Source organism: Paroedura picta, chromosome 3, assembly GCF_049243985.1.
Source record: "Paroedura picta isolate Pp20150507F chromosome 3, Ppicta_v3.0, whole genome shotgun sequence".
Taxonomy (NCBI): Eukaryota; Metazoa; Chordata; class Lepidosauria; order Squamata; family Gekkonidae; genus Paroedura; species Paroedura picta.
This window is the reverse complement of record NC_135371.1, coordinates 61517214-61540503: the sequence shown is the minus strand read 5'-3', so window position 1 is coordinate 61540503 and position 23290 is coordinate 61517214. Positions and strand designations below refer to the sequence as shown.

General features: G+C 45.0%; 1 protein-coding gene across 4 annotated transcripts in view; it reads right to left on the bottom strand.

Annotated features, from left to right (window-relative positions):
* The window catches only part of CACNA2D2 (calcium voltage-gated channel auxiliary subunit alpha2delta 2), an 861961-nt gene that overhangs the window by 129314 nt on the left and 709357 nt on the right, over positions 1-23290 (bottom strand). For all 4 annotated transcript variants that reach the window (XM_077325943.1, XM_077325945.1, XM_077325944.1 and 1 more), the window contains 2 exons: positions 12787-12837; positions 12381-12480 (listed from right to left, as the gene is read on the bottom strand). In XM_077325943.1, coding sequence (XP_077182058.1) covers positions 12381-12480; positions 12787-12837 — 151 coding nt within the window. The remainder of the gene's footprint in view (positions 1-12380; positions 12481-12786; positions 12838-23290) is intronic.

The window sequence follows — 23290 nt, the reverse complement described above, 5'->3', positions numbered from 1 at the left end:
TTTCTGTATGTACAGCTTATGTCCAATTATCACTGAATTTGAGTCAGTATGCCTTTAATTTGAATCCTGTACCTGTACCTGGCATCTTTTTAAAAAAACCCTATTTTCTCTTGGGAATTCTGAAGTATGTGTTCTTCATACCAGTGTGAAAACGTGGATAGTCTTGCAGCACTGAGGGGTTTTGCATTGGGCATGAGTGTTTTTTTTTTAATTGTAAGAAGAGATTCTTCAGGCTGTGTTGATTGTCCACTAGCTATCTTAGCAGAAGGCTGTCTCCCTTCATCCGTGTTCAAGGTCCAGTATTGCTTACTTCTCCCATGTTGTCAACTTTATTGTTTAAAAGAAATGTAATGCATGGGTGCCTTGCAAGACTTGCATCTCTGGTGGAAAAAAAAACAATGTCAGGAGAAACTTTAAGTTGGCAGTGTAATTAATATAAGATTTGCTTCCTGTCACTTGCAGTCTTTAAGCAGCAGCTGGACAGATACTTACCATGGATGCTTTGGGCTGATCCTGCACTGAGCAGGGGTTTGGTCTAGATGACCTTCATGCCCTCTTCCAACTCTATGATTCTATAATAGTATCAATTAATTACTCTTTTCTTCATCTAATGTTTCAAAGAAATCTTTATGAGCACATGGGAGTTGTGCAGTCACTGCTGAGAAACCAAATATGACTTTTGGTGGGACTCCTTGTATTAATATAAAATATTTATTTAATGGTTGATGTTCTCTTTACTTAAAGGTGATGCAATTCCTTTTTATGTGGCCTGGCTTCCCAGAGGCGACAAATGATCCCATCATCATTTGGTTTTAATTCTTTGTCAAACTGTCTGTGTTTGTATGTTTACTCAAACTGGCTTATAATTTCTGTGAGAGACAGATTACTCTTAGATTGAGTTTGAGGCGCTATATTGTCATATGGCAGGCTTATTAATAGTCTTGCTCAACAAATTTCTTTCCTGAATTCCTCAGTTGCTCAGCCAATCCAATCTTCTCTTCTAGGTGATGATGTAAATTAACCCATCTTTATTCTTAGCACTGGACAGTTTATTTTACAATTAAAGCTGGCTCTTTAATATGGAATTGACATGCAGCCTTTATGGCTCATACCACACAACTTTGGCTGCTGGCATCTATATTACTCTTAATACATTTCCTCCAGTTAAGCACTTGATTATGACCTCTTGCCTTTTCATTGTTGAAGCCTCAGATTATCTGGTTTGCTGTGTCTTTATCTCTTGCTCAAGGATCCTGGATAATGTTGCATAATCCTGTTTCAAGAAGGTGACTCTTCATCTGTCCTCTCAAAATTAGATAATTGTTCTCTGTCAGCCTATCTATCAAATGTATTTCTTTGTTCTCACCTGCTTGTGCCAAGAGCCTCTGGTGATCTTGCTACCTCTAATCAGAGATGTGCTTAATATAGGCTACCATAACCCCTGTTGGCAGAGTAATTAACACAGCAATGGTGCATAATCTGTTTAGCGTACATAAAGATTTAACATACTTTTATTATTATTATTAAGCAGCATATATTATTATTTAGCAGCAATGTCGAGATATTAATTGCTCATAAGACTCCAAACTAGATTTCTCTCTGTAGGGGTGCTTTATAGGGGAGGGCCATAGATATTATCAAGTCATTGGATCCAATCAAAAGTTTGATGGAAGAGCTTCGTCTTGCAGGCCCTGTGGAACTGTATCAGCTCCAATAGGGCCCAGATCTCCTCCAGGAGCTCATTCCACCAAATAGAGGCCAGCTGGACAGAAAATGTCCTGGCCCTGGTTGAGGCCAAATGTACTTCCTCGGGGCCAGGCACCACAAACCAGTTGGAATTTGTAGTGTGATGTGCTCTTTGGGGGACATAGGCAGAGAGGCAGTTCCTCAGATAAGCTGGGACCAGACGATAGAAAAGAAGACAGAGATAGGTTCCTAACTACATCACTTGCTATGAAAGAGACACAGAGACAGAGACATGCCTGGGCACAGGCAGCTTACGCTCCAAGAGACCCCTCTCATCCCCAGCCAAAGCAGCTCTGGACAGTCTCACTGTGGAGCAAAGCAATCATGGCTCTGGGTGGGAAGGTCCCTGAGGCGTAAGCTGTCCAAGCCTAGGCATGTTCCTTCAGAAGCAAAGCCCTCGACCTCTTGCATTTAAGGCAAAGGTTAATTCATATCAGGTGTCGGGTTCTGTTTTACAGAGCAAGCTTTATTCATGGCCAAAGATGTATGATCAGTGCCTCTGACCATGCAACACTCACCTCCTATTCCCCACAGAATACAGGCCAGGCTAGACAGCATGGCTACTGTCCATGTGTGCACCTCCCTTTTTGCAAAATAAAATATAATTCTAAAAGAAGTCTGAAAGAAGGAGACAGGAGATGCTCTGGGAGCCCTAGTAAAGAGGATTTAAATGTAATTGGTGAATACAGGTGAAGCAGGTTTGGCTTTCAGAGTCCAGGCATGACGCACAAGCTCCTTTTCCTCTGTTGAGGGCCTCAGGTGCATGCTTATTTGACCCATGTGCTGAAAGGGGGGGGGAGATTGGAATCTTTATTGATCACCATCTTGCTTGTATTAAAGGGTATTTTAGGGGCTTTTATTATGTTTTTATTGTCTTATTGTAAACCACCGTGAGACAAATTGAGAGCGATGATAGATAGATAGATACATAGATAGGTAGGTAGGTAGGTAGGTAGGTAGGTAGATAGGTAGATAGATAGATAAATGCACCCCAAAGAGCAGTTCCAAGGGAGGAATGGGAGAGAGAACCTTCCTGCCTTACCCCAGGGAAATGGGCACCTTAAAGCAGGGAAAGAAAGTATAAGGAGCTCCATTCTCCATTGTGTTAAAAAGAAAGAAGTGCTCCTTGGAAGCAAGCCCTTCTGTCTGGTGGAGGGCTTTGCTCACAAGGAGATACACTGAGCCTGGCATGAAGGCATCCAATTACGGGTGGCATTTAAAGTCTGCTCTGTCCTGCTGCCAGGATGCTTGCAGGGGAAAGACCTCCACCTTGCCCCCTGAGTGTGAAGTATGAATGAGATTTGTTTAGGTATATGTATGTTTTCAAAGGGATCTTGCCTGGGACTCCCTGCTGCTGGATACAAACCCTGTGGGCCCAGAGCCCTGGCTTATGGTCTGCTCAGTTCTGAGATATGAGGTCAAGGGGCCACAGGTGCAGTCTTGCACCTGATACTTCAGGTCATGGGTTTGGTGTAGTGGTTAGGAATGCGGTCAGCCAGTTTGGTGTAATGGATCCATCGGAAATGGGAGAGGAATGGTGCATTCAGCTCTACAAATGAAATTATCTCTTCCTACCGGCTCATATTTTTCATTTAAGAAGTACTTCTTGCAGGTATTCCTTTAATCAGCTTGGTGTAGTGGTTAGGAATGCGGACTTCTAATTCGGCATTCTGGGTTCGATTCTGCACTCCCCCACATGCAGCCAGCTGGGTGACCTTGGGCTTGCCACGGCACTGATAAAGCTGTTCTGATCAAGCAGTAATATCAGGGCTCTCTCAGCCTCACCTACCTCACAGGGTGTCTGTTGTGGGGAGAAGAATAGGAAGGTAAATGTAAGCCACTTTGAGACTCCTTTGGGGAGAGAAAAGAGGCATATAAGAACCAACTCTTCTTCTTCTTCCCCCCTTTCCCCTTCCACTGGCTTTCTAGCTTCTCATAATCTTTAAAACCCTTTATACCTTTTCCTTGTACCTCTTTGTCCTGATAGCCTGAAACTGTTGGTTATGCATCTCCATTCTCTTGCTAAAAGTTCTGCTCTCAAGAGGAAAAAGTACTGAAGAGAGGACAGCATTTTGTAAATCAGGAGAGCCAGCATGGTGCAGTGATTCTCTGATCTGGAGAACCAGGTTTGACTTACCACTCCTTCACATGAAGCCAGCTGAATGATCTTGGGCTGGTCACAGTTGTCTCAGAGCTCTCTCAGCCCCACCTATCTCAAAGGGTGTCTAGTGTGGAGGGGAGGGGAAGGGAAGCCATTTTGAGACTTCTGTGGGTTGTGAAAAGCAGAGTATACAAAACAACTCTTCTTCCTCTTCTTCTAAATTACTCCTGCATAGTGCAATAGCTCTTTGCAAATTACTCCAGCAAAGTGTAGCCAAACTGTTAGTCTTCTTAGAATTCTGACTCAAAAACAAAACAAAAAAACAGACCAATATATTTTCAGCAACCCCTTGATACTATGAATTAACTGATTTAGAAAGGATAAAAACTTAAATTCATGAAAACCCAGTTCACTGAACAGGGTGCCCTTTTTGTCATTGGGCCTCTTTCTTTTTGATCTATGTGTTGCCCAGTGCTGCTTTTTACCTGCCTGTTAAAAATCCAGTATGCTTCTGATGCAAAGTAAACCAACCAACAACCATGAAAACAATAATGCAGGAACTGCTCATCATGGGACTTCCTTGAGCAGGCAGAGGTGAAGCTAAGAGCTACCTTCCTCTCCCCTGCAGCTGTTACCAGTTATGCAAAATGATCTTTTAAAGATTGTTCTCATTGTTGACAGGTTTTAATGCTGCTTCCAAATGATGTTGGCAGCAACCCGTAGCTCTCCAGTGGTTGGCATGAATTTTCATTTCCGTTGCCCCGTGATGAGGGAATTGGGGGGAATCTGCTTCCCCTTTCTTGTTGCAGTGCACAACAAGACGCAAACAGGGCAAGCCTGTCTGAAAGAAGAAACATGCAACAGTGTTTTGCTCGCCCTCACATGGGCCCTCCCCTCTCCATTTCCAGATCACTTTTTTTTTTAATGGCACAATCCTGTTGCTACGGGACCACAAAGCAACATGCCCATGTATCAGTGGAAATAAAATGTACTGTTGTGTTTTCTTCAGTGTGCACAGTAATATTGGGAGTGGGCAGCAACTGTATCTAAAAACACATTTTTGTTTTCTGGAGGTAGGGCATCAACGGGGAAACGGGAGGGTGTGTGATGAAGCAGACCTCTCCCTATTAGCATGGTGTCCATGTTCTGTATTTTTAATCTTCATTGTGAACACACAACCATCGGGGTCTAGTTACCATGGCCAGCCTATCAGAAATCTACCCTAACATAAATTGAGACCATTATACAAAGAATCCTGAAAAGAAATCTTGTAAAATGTTTTATTGTTGTGGCATGATCCTGTAGCAATCTGGACGTGTATTTTAAAAAATTAATTTCAGGACCCGGGGGGGGGGGGAGGAAGTTTGAGTCCTCAAAACCACTGCTGTGAGGGGATTGGTGGCTTGCATTGATTGACAACCCAAGGAGTTTGTGTGTGTGTGTGTTGAGGGAACCTGCATTTTGTCCATGCTTCTGTCTTCTCTGCCACCTCATCGGGAAGGGAAATGCTGTGACGAGACAGTGGGATAACATGGGAGGCGTCTCCCATCAGGAAGCGGCCAAACGTGTGGTTTATAATCACGTGTTTGCAAGCCAGAGGCGGTGTTCATTGTCTGCCTCGGTGCAGAAATGGTCTAGATGTCTGACTAGCCAAATATATCTATATCTATATCTATATCTATATCTATATCTATATCTATATCTATATCTATATCTATATCTATATCTATATCTATCTATCTATCTATCTATCTATCTATCTATCTATCTATCTATCTATCTATCTATCTATCTATCTATCTATATGGATTCTGTCTGGTGGTTGGGTAAGGATGAAGTCAGAGTGATACAGCTGAGCAGCAGATGGTACAGAATAATTTATTCTTGCCCCTACAATTGTTCTTGTCCCTTGTAGGGACAAAACTCAATATGACTATATTGAGCCACAGGGATAGGCAGGATATATATATTGTATAAACTAATACAATTAATGGAAAGAGTTCCAGAAGTAGTTATTCCTGCTTCTGTTTACGTGGCCCTTTAGTCCTGCTAGCCTCTCCCCTCAGGCATGCAGACCTTGAGCTCCTTCAATCTGTCCCCAGAGGATTAGGATTTTATTTCAAAATCATTTGAGTCACTGATGTGATACTGTTTGACAGCTGATGTGCCACTTCTGCTGAGCAGAATCTTAGGGAAGCCTAAACTCTGCATTGGCATTTTTTTGTACTATTAGCTGGGGAAGAAACAATCCATGGTTCAGAGACCAAAAGCAGCTCATCATGGGCTGAAATTCTGGGAATGTGAATAGATAAATAAGGATGTTGCTTTCTGCGGATCCATCCAGTCAGACTTTCTCTGGGTCTAACCAATTGTTTTCAGAAAAATAGGGCATAAAAACAGCATTCTGGCTTCAGAAGGCACATTGCTTGACAAATGAAGCAACCTACACACACACAAACCCACTTTTGCTAGGGATGGCCCTAGCTGTTTGGATGCTTTGTACAGGTAGCATTACCAGTATCCCCCTTCTCCAAGGTTCTGCAAAGGAAATTTGCAGTGAGACATTTGTAATTTTGAGTCCATTCTTCAGATGCTCAATCTCACCTCCAGGAGAAGCCAGTTTGCAGAAGCCAGCTATGCACAAGACTGACTGACTGGCAGCTGTGATAACACAAATCCTGCTTTCCCTGTCTTCCTGGAACAAGTTTTGAACTTTAAAAGGACTTTTAAAGTCATGCACAAAATGAACATTTAATCAAATAAACATAGGATTTTTATCGTTTGAAAACAAGGCAGACAGCCCACAGAACATGGGGCAGGAGCAGAGCTGAATACTAATTGATGGTTTAAGTTGTTGGTAATGCAAATGTCATCACAAACACAACAGTGGGGGAAAGCTGGGATCCCCTTGCTGGAGGAAATCATGTTGCTTTTTAAAGGTACAGTAGATACAGCGCTTGGTTAACTGGTCGGACATCCATTGTTGCCTGTTCTTAAATGAGAGCAGACCATCATGGGGGCTGCTAGCTTGTGGGCAGCACCCATAGTGGAATGACTTGCTCCCTGCTCCCAGGCACCAATCAGGTATGTGGTGGGCAGGGATTTAAAGGTCCAGAACACGTACATAGCATGTTCTGACCATGGGCACCACTAGCATTACTGCCTGGCAAATGGTACCCATGGATAAGACAACACCAGAACCAGCTGACTGTTTGTTTTCTAGTTGCTCCCAGGATGGGGAGGGGTAGGTAGCTGATCCTGATTTACTTATCTAGCATGTTTGGTTCTCAAGAAAGCCTCGGTGTCCTCAAGGATGGCAATTAATACAACTCTTAAAGTATATCTGTACTTATACTCCTCTCCTTTCTTCTCTATACAGCATTTCCATTGTCTTCCTCATGATCCAGATACAAACCCTTCTCTTCTCTATTCTCCCTCCTCATTTTCCCTGTCCTTTCCCGATCTGCCTTGCTTTATCCCATTGATCTTTTTTCCATTCTGCTCCATGACCTTTCCACATGATTCCTCTGCTCTGCTTCAGTTCACATGGGCTTTTCTAGCAATATTTCATCTGGTATGTATTCTGGATATATTTCTCATCAAGAGCCACAGTGATGGAGTTGTGAGAGAGAGAGAAAAAAAAAACATGTGTGTATTTCTTGAGCCCTTAGAATTCTTGGAAGGACTGTGAATTTTAATCTATTTCTTACAATAGTCAGCAGAAATATCTGAAAAACTTTTTTTTTGCAAACTAGGCTGGATCATTAATAGGTTAAAGTGAAGTACCCTCATTTGCACCAAGAATTACAAGGAACCCATTCTGCTAATTTCTCATATTTCAGCCTACACGTTCTTTGTTTGGGAAACCAGAACTATTTTGGGCCAGTTGGCTAAAATTACTGCAGGTCCATCAAGAGACATGGCCTCTTTTGCAAACTACAGCTTGATGTGACTATCTGACTATCTGCCGAAGACTTCCCTTCTCTTTCCCCGGCATCATTTCCTCAGCCCTCACTACAATGAACAAATCTCACAAACAGAGTAGTCCGTCAAAGTTGGCATGGGGGAAATGGTGGTGGAAGGATGTAATTTATTTCTTTCAGATGTGGTTTGTCATTTGCAATTGATCAAAGGCAGAGAACAGTCTGGAGTGCAGGAAAAGGAAAGGTGACAGAAATGGTAAATTCGGCTGCAGGAACTGCATGAGGCAGAGGCCACTACCTCTGCTAGGCGTCTCCTTCCTCTTTCCCATTATATAAAGAAATAAAGAAAGCAAAATAAAGATCACACTTCTTTTCACAGGGCTGATGTGGCATTTTGGTTTGAGATGCTTTCAGAACTCATTTTCTAGAGAAGTGGTTATTTAACTCCTGGAGGCTGTTAAGTGTTAGAACAGGCACTGGAGCTCCACATAAACCCCAGAGATCAGCGTTGTTGAATATGCAGTTCACCTATCAGTGAAATGCCTCCCTCGCTCTGGAGTTGTTGGCCATTCTGCCCTTTTCTGTCCCTTCCCAGCACTATTACACCTTTTGATGAACCACAGCGACTGAATGGATTAAAATCTGAGCAAATGACACCCACACCGAATGCTTTTCCACCTTGGTACTGGCTAGCCATCAAAACAGAGGATGAACTAAAAAAACAATCTGTCTAGAGAAACAGTGGGCTCTCAACAATTTGGGATCCTTATCTATTGGTTATATTATGCCAAAATACATGACCATTAACAGACTATACATTGTTCATCAGTCCTCAGCAATTTTCTGTGCACGACATTTTCTTCAATTAAATGTTTGCAAGTGATTCAAGAATGACAGGATCAGAGGGATTTGTAGCATGTGTTATGTAAAAAAGATAAATATTGTCAAATATGGTTCAGTTGCTACATTTAATTGGATTGACTGTCTTGATAGAACAGGGTATTCCTCAGGCTAAAGGAACTTACAAGACTGCTACATTACTGGACAAACAAAGCAAGGTTCTGTGTGGACAAGTGGAGTGAGATTTGAAATAGAATATACACCTGAACAGCTCTATAAGGCTATGTTAAAAGTACAAAGCAATCACCAACAGTCAAAATAGGTTTGATAACCAAATAAAGGCATCATTAGAAGATGTCACCACACCATCAAGGAAAAACTGATTATGAACTTGTGGCTCTCTGGATGCTGAAGTTACCTAGCGTGAATCACTCTTGAACAAGAGCTATGGAGAAAAGATTAGGGAGATTCTTCTTTGCCAGAAGGCTCTCCAGATTTTGGGATTCCATATCTTTAAACCGCTCCTGCGGAGCGGATTAAATAATCGGGTAAGGGCACCTAAGGAGGGCCCTGTCCGTGATGAGGAAGGGTGCAGATAGCCAAAGCGCCTGCCAATTGGCCCCTCCGATTGTCAGTCCGGTGGAAAGGGACCAATCGCGAGCTGCGCACAGCGCGGGTTGCGATTGGTTCCTTGCTGCCAGAATGACCAGTTCTCCCGCCCCGTCTTCCAACTCCCCCACATCCAGACAACCGATGCCATTTTCTCCCCGCCGGCCAGCCCGCACAGGACGCTTGCAGCCTGCCCGCCCGCAGACGACGAGCCGCCGCCACCCCAACACGTAACTGGCCCGCTTTGTCAACGCCCCACGTGCCTCTCTACCATCTGCAGCCGCGCCTTGGCCTCCTGCCACAGCCAGCCCTGCAATGCCGCGCCCGCACCCAATGGCGCCGGCCACGGCAACAGGGCACCCACTGCCTCTGCCGCGAGCACCTGGCACCGGGACAGGCCGCGGCCCCAATGCCCCAACTACAGCCACACCTTTGCCCATCTGCCGCCCCGACCACGATCCACAGCCTCCAATGCCTCAGGTACGGCCCGCCACGGTCTCGCCCCGGCCCATCCACGCCCTCCCATCCGCGCACGCCCTCCCCCAGGCCGCCCTGCCACCCCCCCAAACTCCATTGCCACCCTAGCGCCCGCTGTATTTGAACTACAGCGGTCTTAATGACTAGTTAGAAATATTTGTGGAGTAGAACTAATTAATTCTAGAATCTGGGTTTCTTCCAGAGTTATATTTCTGGAATGTGCCAAAAGTGGTTTACCGAATAAATAAATATAAACAAAAACAAACCTGTTCAAAATTGTTTTTTAATAAAATGCACAAAAATAATAGAAACATGCACAAAGTTGTGCTCTAAAATGATACTTTCAGCAAACAGAGGGATAATATTGGATGGACTTTTTGTTTTGTTTTATATTGCAAAAGAGCACATTTGTGTTTCTCTGTAACAGGGGACTACAACATTTTAAAGCCTGGAAGCAGATTTGGAATTCTGACATTGCGTAGTGGATGCAGCAAAATGGCTGCCACAGCTTCCCTTCAGTCATGCCATGTGACTCTTGTGCTGGGGCAACAACTGCTGCCCAAACAATGTTTTTAAAAATTGGCACAGCTGATCAAATCTCCATGGACTGCTCAGTTTTCCTGGGCAAAAGACTCACTTGGCCACACTCACTTTCAAAAAACACTTGGTGGGAACCAGAAAAATTGTCATGGGTATCATGGTGCCTGCAGGCACCATGTCAGGGAACCCTGCTCTGCAGCATAACAACACTCTACTCAAACTTCTGGGCAATGAAAAAAGATTTTATATTTGTTTGGCTCACATGGGGTTTATTTTGAAATTTATGTTTATTTATGTTGTACAAAAACACTTTGTTAAACTTCTCTGAGAAGGCAAGGGGAAGCTGTTTCTTTCATTTTTTTAAAAATATATTAACTTTAAAAAATGAAACATTTCTCTAGCAGGGAATTATTATTACTGTCCCAAAATCCCCGTTTCTTTGGGAACCATGGAGTAATAATGGTAGGCAGCTGAGGAAATCTGCTTTTCTCTAGTAATACACATACAGATAGCTTATCTTTGTGTATCCCCCAAAGAGTGCTCCGCTCTGTTAATACCAATTGGTTGGCGGTCCCTGCACTCTCCCGGGTGGAATGAGCTCCCTGAGCAGATCTGGGCCCTATATAAGAGCTGGCACAGCTCCGCAGGGGCTGTAAGATGGAGTTCTTCCACCAGGCTTTTAGTTGGGGCCAGTGAAATACCAGCCCCCCCCCCCCCCTACTGAAGGTGCCTTCTGACTGTAGACTGGCTCTGGAAGAAGGCAATTTGGCACCGGGATCTCTGACATCTGAATTATTAAATAGACTGAATGATTTTAGAATTTTATTAAAATCTTGTTTTAACTGAATTGATTGTATTATTTATATGTTTTAACTGATGTACACTGCCCCAAGCCGCTCGCCGGGAGGGTGGTATAGAAATTAATTAATTAAAATAATAATAATTAACACCAAGCATGTGGACACAAAAAGATCTCTCCAAATGAGAAGCAGAGAAGGGAGAAGCTGAAATAACCCCTTTCCCTTCCACTTTCTCAGATACAAATGTCCTGACAGGCCAAAACCATATATGGAACAATGGTGTACCACGCCAATGTCAATTACTCTGTCAATTACTCCCCCCCCCCCCAGTGATACCAGACACATACATCTTTACTGCCACCTTTGGCTCTTTTGCAGTAAAGAAACAGTCTGCAATTAGAGGCACTTAAAAGTATGGAACATAGAAATTACTGTGCAATAATGCCTTATAAACTTGTACACACAGCTCTCAGCTCATTTACACAGCTATTTAGCATCTAAGTGATCCACAGTCACTTAGCACTGAGGAGCACTGAGGTTAGTTGCCTATACAAACTCTGCATAACACCACAGTGTGACGGCTGGCAGTGAAGAAAGGTTACGGTATAATTAGTGCCACTCAATTTACCTCTTTCCTAAACAACAATATATACTGTTCAATGCAATTTATTACTAAGGCAGAATGCATATAGTGAGGAATTTAAGGGGCCAAATCTTCCTCTTTCAACTGGAAGCTATAATCAAGAGAAGATGCCAGGGATTCTGTTTTTTCCACTTTAAGTCTGTACCTTAAAAATCAGAACTAGTTTTGGAATACATTGTAGAAACCTGTATATGTTCTTCCTTTACATCCCCCACACCCTTCAAAATAACGAATTTCTCATTCCTATTATGTTTTGAGTACCCAGCTTGCTGGGGGGTAAACGGTAATGACTGGGGAAGGCACTGGCAAACCACCCCGTATTGAGTCTGCCATGAAAACGCTAGAGGGCGTCACCCCAAGGGTCAGACATGACTCGGTGCTTGCACAGGGGATACCTTTACCTTTACCTTTATTATGTTTTTAACTTGGTTAAGGAAGGAAGAGTACAAGAGTAACAGGGGAACAAAGATTCAAATTGGTAGCCATGTTGGTCTGAAGCAGAACAAATTTTGAGTCCAATAGCACCTTTAAGACTAACAAAGTTTCATTGAAGGTAATAAAACTTGGTTGGTCTTAAAGATGCTAGGGGAAGAAAGAGATGGGTAGGAGAAAGAGGAAGTATATGCCACAGAACACCTCTTTTCCTTCCACCTCTGTAATCTGTTTCTTGTTCCCTCTCCGTCCACAGACTGGGTACTTACTGAAGCTACATTAACATAGTCATCGTCTGAGAGGGTGTCCAGCATGTCGTAAACAGATGTCTTCATTAGCTTCAGTGTCAGGCCACTAACGCTCCCACTCCTGCCAAAGAAGAAAAGACAGAGTTGTTGTGGCCAGGCTAGTTGCTTCAAGTTCTGAGGGTGTAATTGAGTCTCTCTACCACTACATCTCTTTCCCTGTTGGGATATTTCCTTTGCTGTGGTGGTGAGTGCTATGCATGACATACAAATCATCTCTCTTTGAAATGTTGGGAAACAAAACTGCATGATAGATTTGGGCCTCTGGACTGAACAGGCAAATATGTCTCTGAAAGTAGATGACTAGAAGAAAACAATAAAAACAGATGGGAACAAAGTTTTCCACAGGCTTCTTGCCAGGGACACTTACACATCCACAATGATCACCATGTCCTTTGGAGAAGAAGCCCCTTGAATGTACCTGTATGAAGCAAAGAGATGGATAAAGTCAGCAACAGGTACCTAACAGCCCTCCGGATCCCACTCAGCCGAATGACTTGGCTACATCTCAGCATTAACTAACAGAGGAGAATGAATTACTTTATTACACATTCACAATCAGCGCATGCCATGATTTTCTTCCTCAGCCTTAGGATGCTAAGGTTTAGGATGCTTGACTGAAAGGTGAAGTAGTTCTAGAACATACCAGAAAAAGAAAGGCCTAAGTGCACTTCTCCAGCTTCTTCAGGGGAATCTGTTAGTTTTGCAGTGGCATAATGATTTTCTGCATTTTTGCCTCCCTTGCAGATGGTGCCCAGTGGATTCATAGAAAGGATGGAAGTGCATACGAACAGAGGTGGCCTAACCGATGGACCACAGGGCAGCCATCCCAGTCCCCTCACTGGCATATTCCCAACATACCATGACCCCACCCCCCAACCAAGGGGGGTAGCCAGCTGGACAACAGCAGCTGCTCATACCTGCCCCATTTCAGGTTTGGGCAGCTGGTTTTTGGTGGCAGCAGTGCCTCTATACAAGGCAGGGCTTGCCACTCGGATCTCAGTGGGAAGGGGTAAGAATGGTGGGGTGCATGACAGGGTGCGGTAATCATTCTGGGGCATCATCACGGATCTGGTCCAATGCTTAGAATCACTTGCACCTTCTCAGTGGTGCAGGAAAATAATTTTTATTTAAACTAGGCTAGTTAGTGATCAAGTTCTCCCATAAACTGAACAAAGAGCATGGAAGCAAACAGGCACCTTGAAGGGTCATAGCTTCATCACTGGAATTTGAAAATTTCAATTACTACTGAACACAGATCCAGAATAGAATCAATATGTGGCATATCAGGACATACTGTTCTGCAATAATAATAGAAGTGGATACTGTTATATGGAATTTTTGATAGTTACATACACAGATACAGAACGTGTCTCAAATCATCCTTAATGTCCCATTGCTCAAATAAATCAAGCAAGGGAGAAGAAGCCAGAGGGCACTGCCAGATTGCCTTGAAAGACAAAGATGGGATATAGAAAAACTCTGCAAACTGATAGTGACCTGCCGCTCAACATCGTGTCAGCTTAATGAGCTCTAAATGCTAAACTCTTCCATCATCACAATCCTTTTTTAAAAAAGGAGTGATGATTATGCTGACACAGGCATCAGGATTCTATTTACCCCCCCCCCCCCATGGTTTCAAAGGCCAAACCTGATTAGGTTATTTTTAGCTATTTGGAGGGAGGGGAGCACAATTCCCTCTGTAAACAATGATGAAAGCTTTTAAAAAATCACCTCTATTATTTTTCAAACTGCAGGCATAACATCTAGATAGGTTTTTCTCATCTGAGTTACGTCACATGAAAGAATGGGGGTGAACATATAAGGTCCATCCTGGGACATATATTACGGAGAAATACAGAAGGAACAGGATACACGATTCTTATAATGCCATGCTGGTTATCAATCTATGTACCCATCTTTCCATATGCACACAAATGTAGTTAACACTAAGAAGCTAGAGATTTGCTTTAGAATTATAAGTTTGGGGTGTGTTACATTTAATGGACAAACAGAAACAAAATAATTGTTGGCAGGGGGAACAATATGGAAATCCCATCTCATCCCTGCCAAATCTCCCTTTCCAGGATTCTCTGTGGTCTCAGGATCTTGAGCAATTTGACTCTCATCCATTTCCCTTTAACTGAAGCTTAGCTGTTCTCGACATTCTGTCCTTTCTGGAGCATATGCAGATCTTAGCATGTTCGTTTTTAGGTGTAATGGTTATTCTGAGGAGTCAGGCTTGATTGCCCTCTCTTCAACATGCAGCCACCTGGGTGTCCTTGGACTAGTCACAGTTCTCTTGGAATTGTTCTCACAGATCAGTTCTGTCAGGGTTCCCTCAGCCCCACCTACCTCACGGGGTGTCTGCTGTGGAGAAAGGAAGGGAAGGCAATTGTAAGCTGCTTTGAGACTCCTTTGGATAGTGAAAAGTGAGGTAGGCTGATTCCGCATACGTGGAAAAGTCCGAGAGGGCAGTCATATGAAAACAGGGCAGCTCTCTGCTTCAATATGACATTGCTGCCAGGGCACCACCCTTCCTGGCCTGGAGTGGATCAAGCCCCAGAGGTCCTGGGCTAAGGGAACACGGATTCTCCTGAGTTCCCTTAGCCCACTGTGGGGGCCAACAGTGCCTGTCCCATGGCATGACCATGTGGACAGGGAGGAGTTGGCCTTCCAGGCCTGGCTTCTCCCTGTCCTATGGTGGCCCAGAGGGGGCAAAAAGTGCCCTGGTTGACTTCACAGCACTTTGCCACACTGTGGGGTGGACTGGGGCATTTATATTTATTTTGCAATCTCACCTTCCTGCAATATAACCCCCCCCCCCTTTCTGGCAGCCACCCCGCAAAGCAGAATGAATCCGGTGCTGCTTTGTTTCCCACGGGGCACATTTCAAGCCAGAGCAGATCTCATGGAGCTCCGCAGCAATGTGCTGGCAGTGGCCCAGTGAGACTGCTGCCGTGAGGAATGGACCGTATTAAAAAAATAACTGTTCTCCTTTTGTTAATTTATATAGTCATTTCCCCCCTGCATTCCCTGGGTTATCTCTTGAGTATTTGAAGGCTCCTGTCTTGTTTGCTGGTGGCTGTGTTTTGGAATATTTTGCAGAAACCTATGTTTGTGGACTGGAACACCTGTTGACTGAAATCCACAGCTGCAACATAGGAAACGGAAATTTTGCAGATAAGAAGGCCTTACATATTGTTGGGTATGAAAAGTGAACACCCTTCTTGTGTGAGGGTGACTTCAGAATTGCACAGCTGACTTGGGACCCCTAGGCACTCTTGGGGTTCTAGCGTGTGAGCAAGGTCTTCAGGAGCAAATGTAAACATTTCCCATACTTACAGCTGATTGTACCATGGCCCTTGGATGACAAATACGGCTTGATCACCAAATGGATCTATTTATTTATTAAATATTCATATCCCATGTTTCCTCGTGCCATCTTGAGTCACAAGAAATAAGACAGGATAGAATATTTTCAAATGAAAGAAAATATATGATTGAGGTTGGAAACTACCCTAATTCCCAATGGGGCATTTGTTCTGTCCTGCCTTGCCCTGCACAGTTAAGTAATTGTGAACAACATTTCTGAGGCCTTCTATACTTCTCAAGTATTACTCTTGAACTGGAGGACCCTGACAACCTACTTCACAGCTGTGCTCCTAAATCAACTGTCAAAGACGGATCCCACTGAGAGAAATGTATTCAGAGGGCCCCCAAGAAGTAGGGCTAAGGGGACAAAACTGCAGAGACTCTACTCACTCAGAGGCCTTTGCAGACAGGCACATTATGCAGTTATTTTCAATATCAGATCTAGGTTTAATAACATGGCAGGTGGAGCAGCAGAGTGATATCTGTCTGGGTGGCTCTAGTGGCTTTCAGCAACTCTGAGATGGCTCTGTTGTGGAAACAAGGTGTCCTGTTTGCATGGCAATTATACCCCAGGCTTCATCAGGGGAGTTTAAAGAAATGACCATGGAATCCTCCTGTCGTATTTAAACAATTCTCTGAAAGACAGTCATTGTTCCAAGGGCACACTCCTTCCTCCCCTTCCCTGTTACTTGCCGCCCACCTGTAGCTTACTGCGTAGCTCCCCAGCCCTGCCAGGGTGACTAGGGCCCTTGGAATCTTGTTCCTTAATCTTCTGGCTGCCCAGCCTAGGGGGTCTATAATGGTGGCTGGTGGCTGGATTGTGAAGATTAAGATGACCCAGGTAAATGGATTGTCACTTTTTACTAGGTTATCACTATGGAGTTTGCCTGCACACTGCACCCTCTCTGCAAAAGAAAGAGAGAGATGGGACCATCACTCTGCTGAGCCTCATTTAAACGGCTACTCCAATTTCCACACACGTCGTAGCCTGTCTGATATGTTTTCTGTTGCTGAATCCTGTAACAGCTTCTCCAGCTTAACCACCTCCTCCAGGGTAAGGAGAGAGTTTGTGCCAATTCAGTGGAGTGGGGTGACAATCAGGAATGCTGGCTCTAGGGGACACATTTTTCCTTTGGATGCTCACAAATAAGTGACAGCCCAAGAATGGATTTTTAGCTTTTTCACACTCTCTGGTTTGCTCTTACACTCAGCTCATCCCTCTTTTTGTGTCCTCATTTTTATTTGACAGAAGAAACCCTCTGGAAAGTTGCTCATGGACCGAGAAGCATACAGCAGTTCTGTCTGCCTGCCAAGCCAAGTTATACCCCCCCTCAATTACAGCACTCACCAGTAGAGAACAAAAATGCTCTAAATATCACACTATACAAAAGCAGTGAAATGAGGGTCATTCATCCATCCCCTTCTGTGCTTTACCTCCCTTTAGTCCTTATAACCCTGTGAAGAGGCTTAGGTTGAGGAGGGACTAGCCCGAGATCACCCAGAGAGCTTCATTGGGCAGACTTGGGATTTAAACCTGGGTCTCCCTCTGATCACTATACCACACTGCCAGAGACATGTTGACTCACTTCTTCCTGCAGGGCAGAGATACATATCTGCATGGATATGCCCACTATCCCTCATATGCAGTGCATAAATACACGGTTCCCTAAGTATGTTCTGGTAAGTACGTTCAGACTAAAGGTTCTGGTAATTACCTTCAAGGCCATACGCAGTCAGGGCCCAGTGTACTCAAAGGATTGCCTCCCCGCCTATGCCCCCAAAAGAGCTCTGCGCTCCACTGCCAACAACCAGCTAAGGATCCCTGGCCCTAAGGAAGTCCGCCTGGTCTACACCAGGGCCAGAGCATTCTCTGTTGTGGCCCCCACCTGGTGGAACGAGCTCCCGGAGGAGATCAGGGCCCTGACGGAGCTTAAACAGTTCCACAGGGTCTGCAAAAAGGAGCTCTTCCTCCAGGCATTTGGTTGAGACCAGACGCAATCAACAGCGACTGAAAGGCCCCTGCTTCCCCCCTGCCCCCCCCCCCCCCCAGAATTCCACCAACATGCTCTGGAACTGTTTGTATTGTTGCACTGTTGTATTGTTTATATTGTTTATACTGTTACATTGTTATACGGTTACAACCATTAGTTATTATTGTAAAGTTATTCACATGTTTATAGATTGTTTTATGTATTGTTGTTTGTTCTTATGTAAACTGCCTTGGGCCCCCGGGAGGGCGGTATATAAATAATATAAATAAATAAAATAAATAAATAACTACGTTCTGCCTATCAATCCAGGCAAAAAAAAAGTGGAGTGGGAAATCAGGGTTGCAGGGTCTCTGAATTCTGCAGACAAGTTTTTTTTCACTGTGTCTGAACAAGGCCAGAATAAGAACTGTGTTTTGTTCTTCCCTTTGCCAAAACAGTCACTACAGCCCAGTGGGGGCTATAAATGAAGCACATGGGGTGATCATGAGTAAGAGGTAAGAAACTGGGAGCTGAATAAGACCTGGGCGGAGGATAGGCCCCTTTCTTTCTACTGGGAATTTAAAGCCTAGGTGTGGCCAGAAGGGTGAGCCAAGAGGCACAACCGTCAACAGCTTGGCACGTCCTCAGCGGCTTGAAGTTGTCAGGATCAGTCAGGGGCCTGACAGATCGGGGGCCCCAGTTTGTTGCCAGGTTCTGGCGGGAGCTTTTGAGACTGTTGGGGGTGGAGCAAGCGCTCACGTCAGGCTATCACCCAGAGACAAATGGCCAGACCGAGTGGGCGAACCAGACTCTGGAACAATACTTGTGTTGCTTTATTAACCACCAGCAGACGGACTGGGTCTCCCTCCTCCCCCTGGCCGAGTTTGCCAACAACAACGGGGTCCACACTTCCACAGGTGTGTCTCCTTTTAAAGTGGTCTATGGGGCTGATCTAACTGCAGTACCCACCTGGGAGATTTCTTCCCCTGACGCCCAGGACGTTCAAAAATGGGCGAGTGGGGTCTCCAAGGCCTGGCTGGACATTGTTAAGTGCCTGGAGGAGACCAAACGGGTGTACAAAGTTCAGGCTGACAAAAAACGGGCGGATGCCCGGCCTGGGCGGTTGGGGATCTGGCTTATCTGTCCACAAAGAACCTGTGGTGTCAGCAGCCATCACGAAAACTGGGGCCAAAATTTTTGGGGCCTTTCCCTGTGAAAAGACTGATTAATAGGGTGACTGTTGAACTGTCCCTGCCTAAGACATATAGACATGTGCATCCCGTTTTTCATTCCAGCTTGTTGAAACGTGCCCCGCCCCCAGATGACTGGCACTCGGCTACCACTGCCCCGATTCCTGTCTACGTGGACAAAGACACACACTACAAAGTTAACAAGATCCTGGACTCTCGCTGGCACAAGGGGAGACTTCAGTACTTAGTGGACTGGAAAGAATTCCCCATGGGGGACAGAGGATGGGTGGAGGCGGGTGATGTCTGGGCCCTGTAGTTTTGCGGGATTTTCATCGGGAGTTACCCCACTGTCCACGACCCATTGATGGGGGGTGAGGGGGGAAGGTGTTATTGGACTGGAGGAATGTCAGGATCAGTCCCCTGCTTCTGCCATATTTGATTCCATCGAACCTGAGAGACTCCATCATTGTGTGCTGTGCTCTTGCTGCCTTTCCCATGTAACAAAAATGCTTATGTTTCTGTAGTATCTCTTTGATCCCCCCCCTTCCTTTGATCCGTCTGCTTTCACAATGCAAGTTCTCCCTGCCGTGATACATTGTTACCAGTGTCCCTGTAAACATCTTATCTGCAGCCTGGGGTGCCGGGCTGACAAAGGCCGCGCTAACTTAGACACTTTGGCAGGAAGCCTGGGATGGCACCTGGGTGGGGGATGACACCCTCCCCTTGGGAATGGGCCTGGTTTCGGCGGGAGAATTGTATTGATAACTGCTTGCCTCCCCGATATCGAACAGTCTTGACTTGAGATGTTTAAGTGCTCAGATCTGCTTCCAATTAAAGCTTTCTTTCTATAGAAGCCTGATTGTGAGTTTTGTCTGCCCTTGACAGTAGTCAGGTAAAGCTGCTTTGAGTAACGTCTGTGTGAAAAAAGTGGGATGCAAACATTCTCAATAAACAATGATCTTATTTGCAAATATATTGTACTAGGGGCAAAGCCCGTTGTCTCCAAGAATACAACGGGCGCTAGAGCTTGGCAGTGGGAAGAGGAAGGGGAGGAGTTGTCCAGTCTGTAAGGGCATGGGATTGTCATGTGTGTTGTGTGGGAGGTTGTGGTGGCATGGTGGCAAATGAGGCCATGGGTGTGGAGATATGGGTGTCAAGAACCTGTGGTGTGGAATGTTTGTTGATTGTGGGAGAGGACTGACCTTTGGGAATTGTGGCATAGTGGTTACAGATGAGCTTTCCAGAGCCATGTCCTCAGATATGTGAAGGGAAAATCAGACTGGAGGGGAAGTCTGATTAGGGGAAGATTACATGGCAACCAATTCCCCCCAGTTCTGCGTCATTTCCCTTCTTGTGTGAATTAGGCCACATTCACCGAAATGCCCCTCTGCCCTAATACACATAGGGTAGTCACAGTACACAGGTGTCCACCCTGTTCCTTCTGTCTCCCATATTTTCACTGTTGGTAAAATGTGCCCACATGCTTCTTTCATGGTTGCTCCATAGAAGAACGGATTTTTGTACCCTATTGCTTACTACCCAAAGGAGTCTCAAAGCGGTTTACAAACACCTTTTCCATTTGTCTCTCCACAATAGTCAACCTGTGAGGTATGTGGGGTTGTGAGAGATCTGAGAGAACTGGGAATGGGCCGCAGTGACCCAGCAGGCCTCAGGTGTCTCAAAGCATTTTCCAATCGTCTTCCCCTTCTCTCCCCATAGCAGACTCCCCATGAGGGAGGTGGGGTAGCTGGCAACCCTAAGAGGAAGACTGTCTGTGCACAGCAGTTTTGACCTTAGTAAGGTTTTTAATACTGTTTTTTTATTTGCCAGGCCAAGGTTATTTGCCAGTTACTATTTCAGTTAGGATGTGTCTCCAGACATTTACTTGTTCTCTATTTAGTTTCAGGCTGTAAATATTTATTTAGATCTTCCTGCACTTTCCAGACTCACAGGACTGATGCTGGTCTGCCTGTCTGCGCCCCAGAATACAAACAGTTGCTGATAAGGGCTGGCCATAACCCATAGGCCAGGAGGGACACTCCTCCACCACTCCCTACCAACTGCAGGCAAAAATGGCTCATTTGAAGGCTGGACTCTGAGGCATTGTACGATTTTGAAGTCCCACCTCCAAACCTCCAGGAATATTTCCAACCCAGGGGTAGCCAACCTACAGGTGTGGCCTGGAGAGCTCCTGGAATTACAGTTCACCTGCAGAGTATAAAGATCAGCTCCCCAGGCAGAAAGGGCTACTTTGGACAGGGTTGTGGTAGAGAAGAAACATTTAAGGCTTCCCACACAGGTTGTTGTTGAATTGAAAGACTTGAGGCCTACTGCACAGGGTTGTTGTGCAGATGAAACAGGAGACAAAAGAGCCAGCTTCCTCTGCAGAATAACGCTGTGCAGTGGCCTCAAATCTGCAGAGAGTTGCAAAGAAGAAAGACACATGGCTTGGCTGTGTCTAACCCCGGCCAGAGCAGTATTTTAAGTGAGAAGGGGCTTTTCTGTGGCCTCCCTGTCAGGCAACTGTTTGGCAGAAGGGGAAAGTCCCCCCCCCCCTCAAAAGGAAGGCCCTCAGGCTCCCCTGCGTTGCTCTTGGAAAGGCCTCCTCCCCTCAGCCAGGGCCTGTCAGAGGCTCCTTCGCAGCAGGCCTGAAGGGGGGAGGGGGAGCACTCTGCAGCCTCCTGGCCGCTCTGTCAGGGTTCTGAGGCAATTTACAGTTGGACATGACAGTGAGGACAGCCTTGGGGCGAAAAGGGCTGGCACAGCCTGGCCAAGTCTCTGTTCTCATCCCCCTTGGCAGCCTTACTGACCTCCTCTCCCTTTGGTGGTCAGGAGCAGACTGGCAGCCAGACTGGGCTGGGTGAATGGAATTTTGGTCTGTCCTGGTGAGGGGCCAATAGGAAGGCACTTTGCGCGCCTCCCCATTGGCTGCTTGGCCCTGGATGGACACTCGGAGGGCCCAATCAGGAGCCGCTTCACGGCTCATGATTGGGCCCTCTGAGTTTTTATCCTGGACAGGGCCAGCCCTAACTCCTCGCCAGGTGGCCTTACTCTTTTATTTAATAGGACCCTGTCCTATTTAAAGATGTTAAGCAAAATGTATTCAGATAATGGAGTTTTGGTTTTCTGGTTCCAGATTTTCAGTACATTCCCAAAAACCTACCAGCTGACTTCCAACTGTTATGTGCTGGGGATACCAGAACTGGAGTTGTTGATAATAAACATCAAGCCTTTCTAGGTATCATTTTATGGCTTTTCTAAACCAAGAATATAAGGTGCAACATATAAGTGTCTGATAGGACTATTTTCAGCCAGTTCTTCATTCAGATATATGGATTCATAAAAATTGGCCTGGTCCTTACAGTTTAGCCAGTAATGAAGAACTATATTCCAATCCTAGCACAGTTTTTGCATAGGTAGCAGAAGGATTTGGAAGGACAATAAATGGTTAGAAAAGCAAACACCATCATCATGCCTGTATACAGGGCTTGGTGCAAAGGAGGGGAGGGGTAATTTTTCAAGGAGGGTCATCCACTTTTGACCCCCTCTGCCATTCGATAGCCATGTGTTATTACTCCCTAGGAACTACTGAGACTTAATCTAAACATTGATCAAGTACTTCTCAAATACGAATGCCATGTGGAGGCAAGGAAAACTCCACTTAGCTCTGTTAAAAATTCATTATGATGTTAAATTATAAGTAAGGCTTCAGACATCACTGGCTGATGTTTCCTCCTGTGTCTACACAGAGCCTGATCCCTCATTCAAAGAAGCTAGAGGGGGATTTAATGATGCTGACTGGCTCAAAACAGGATCAGTCCCAGCATGAATTAATTAGTGCTTAATTACTGTCAATTACTCAGCATTACTGGGAATTGCTTGTAAATGGACAGCCTTTGATTGCTAATCCCAATTACTAATGTTATCTAATTGGGAGTGATTATATTTTCTTTGGGGTATGATGCTGAGCTTTGTGCCTTATGTGCAGCAAGAAAACACATTGCTTTCTTTTCAGCCACACTGGTATGATTTGCAGCTGGAAAAAGAACTCCCACCCATGCTTTTGTTACCAGGATACACATAAATACTGGGAGTTTAGTGAAAATTGAAGCACTGATTCCAGTGGAACTCCAACATGAGACTCTGAATCTAGCAAAAACTGAAATGATTCCTCTTTCCCCTCCACTCCATCGACATAGGAGCCAAAGCCACCATTCAAATGTGCCTGTGTAGGTTAATGTGTAGAATGAAGAGACACTCGTCACCCCATGTGTACACTCTTCAGATCAGTGTCCTTGAGAACCAGATTTTAGGCTTAAGATAGAAACCACATGGTGTC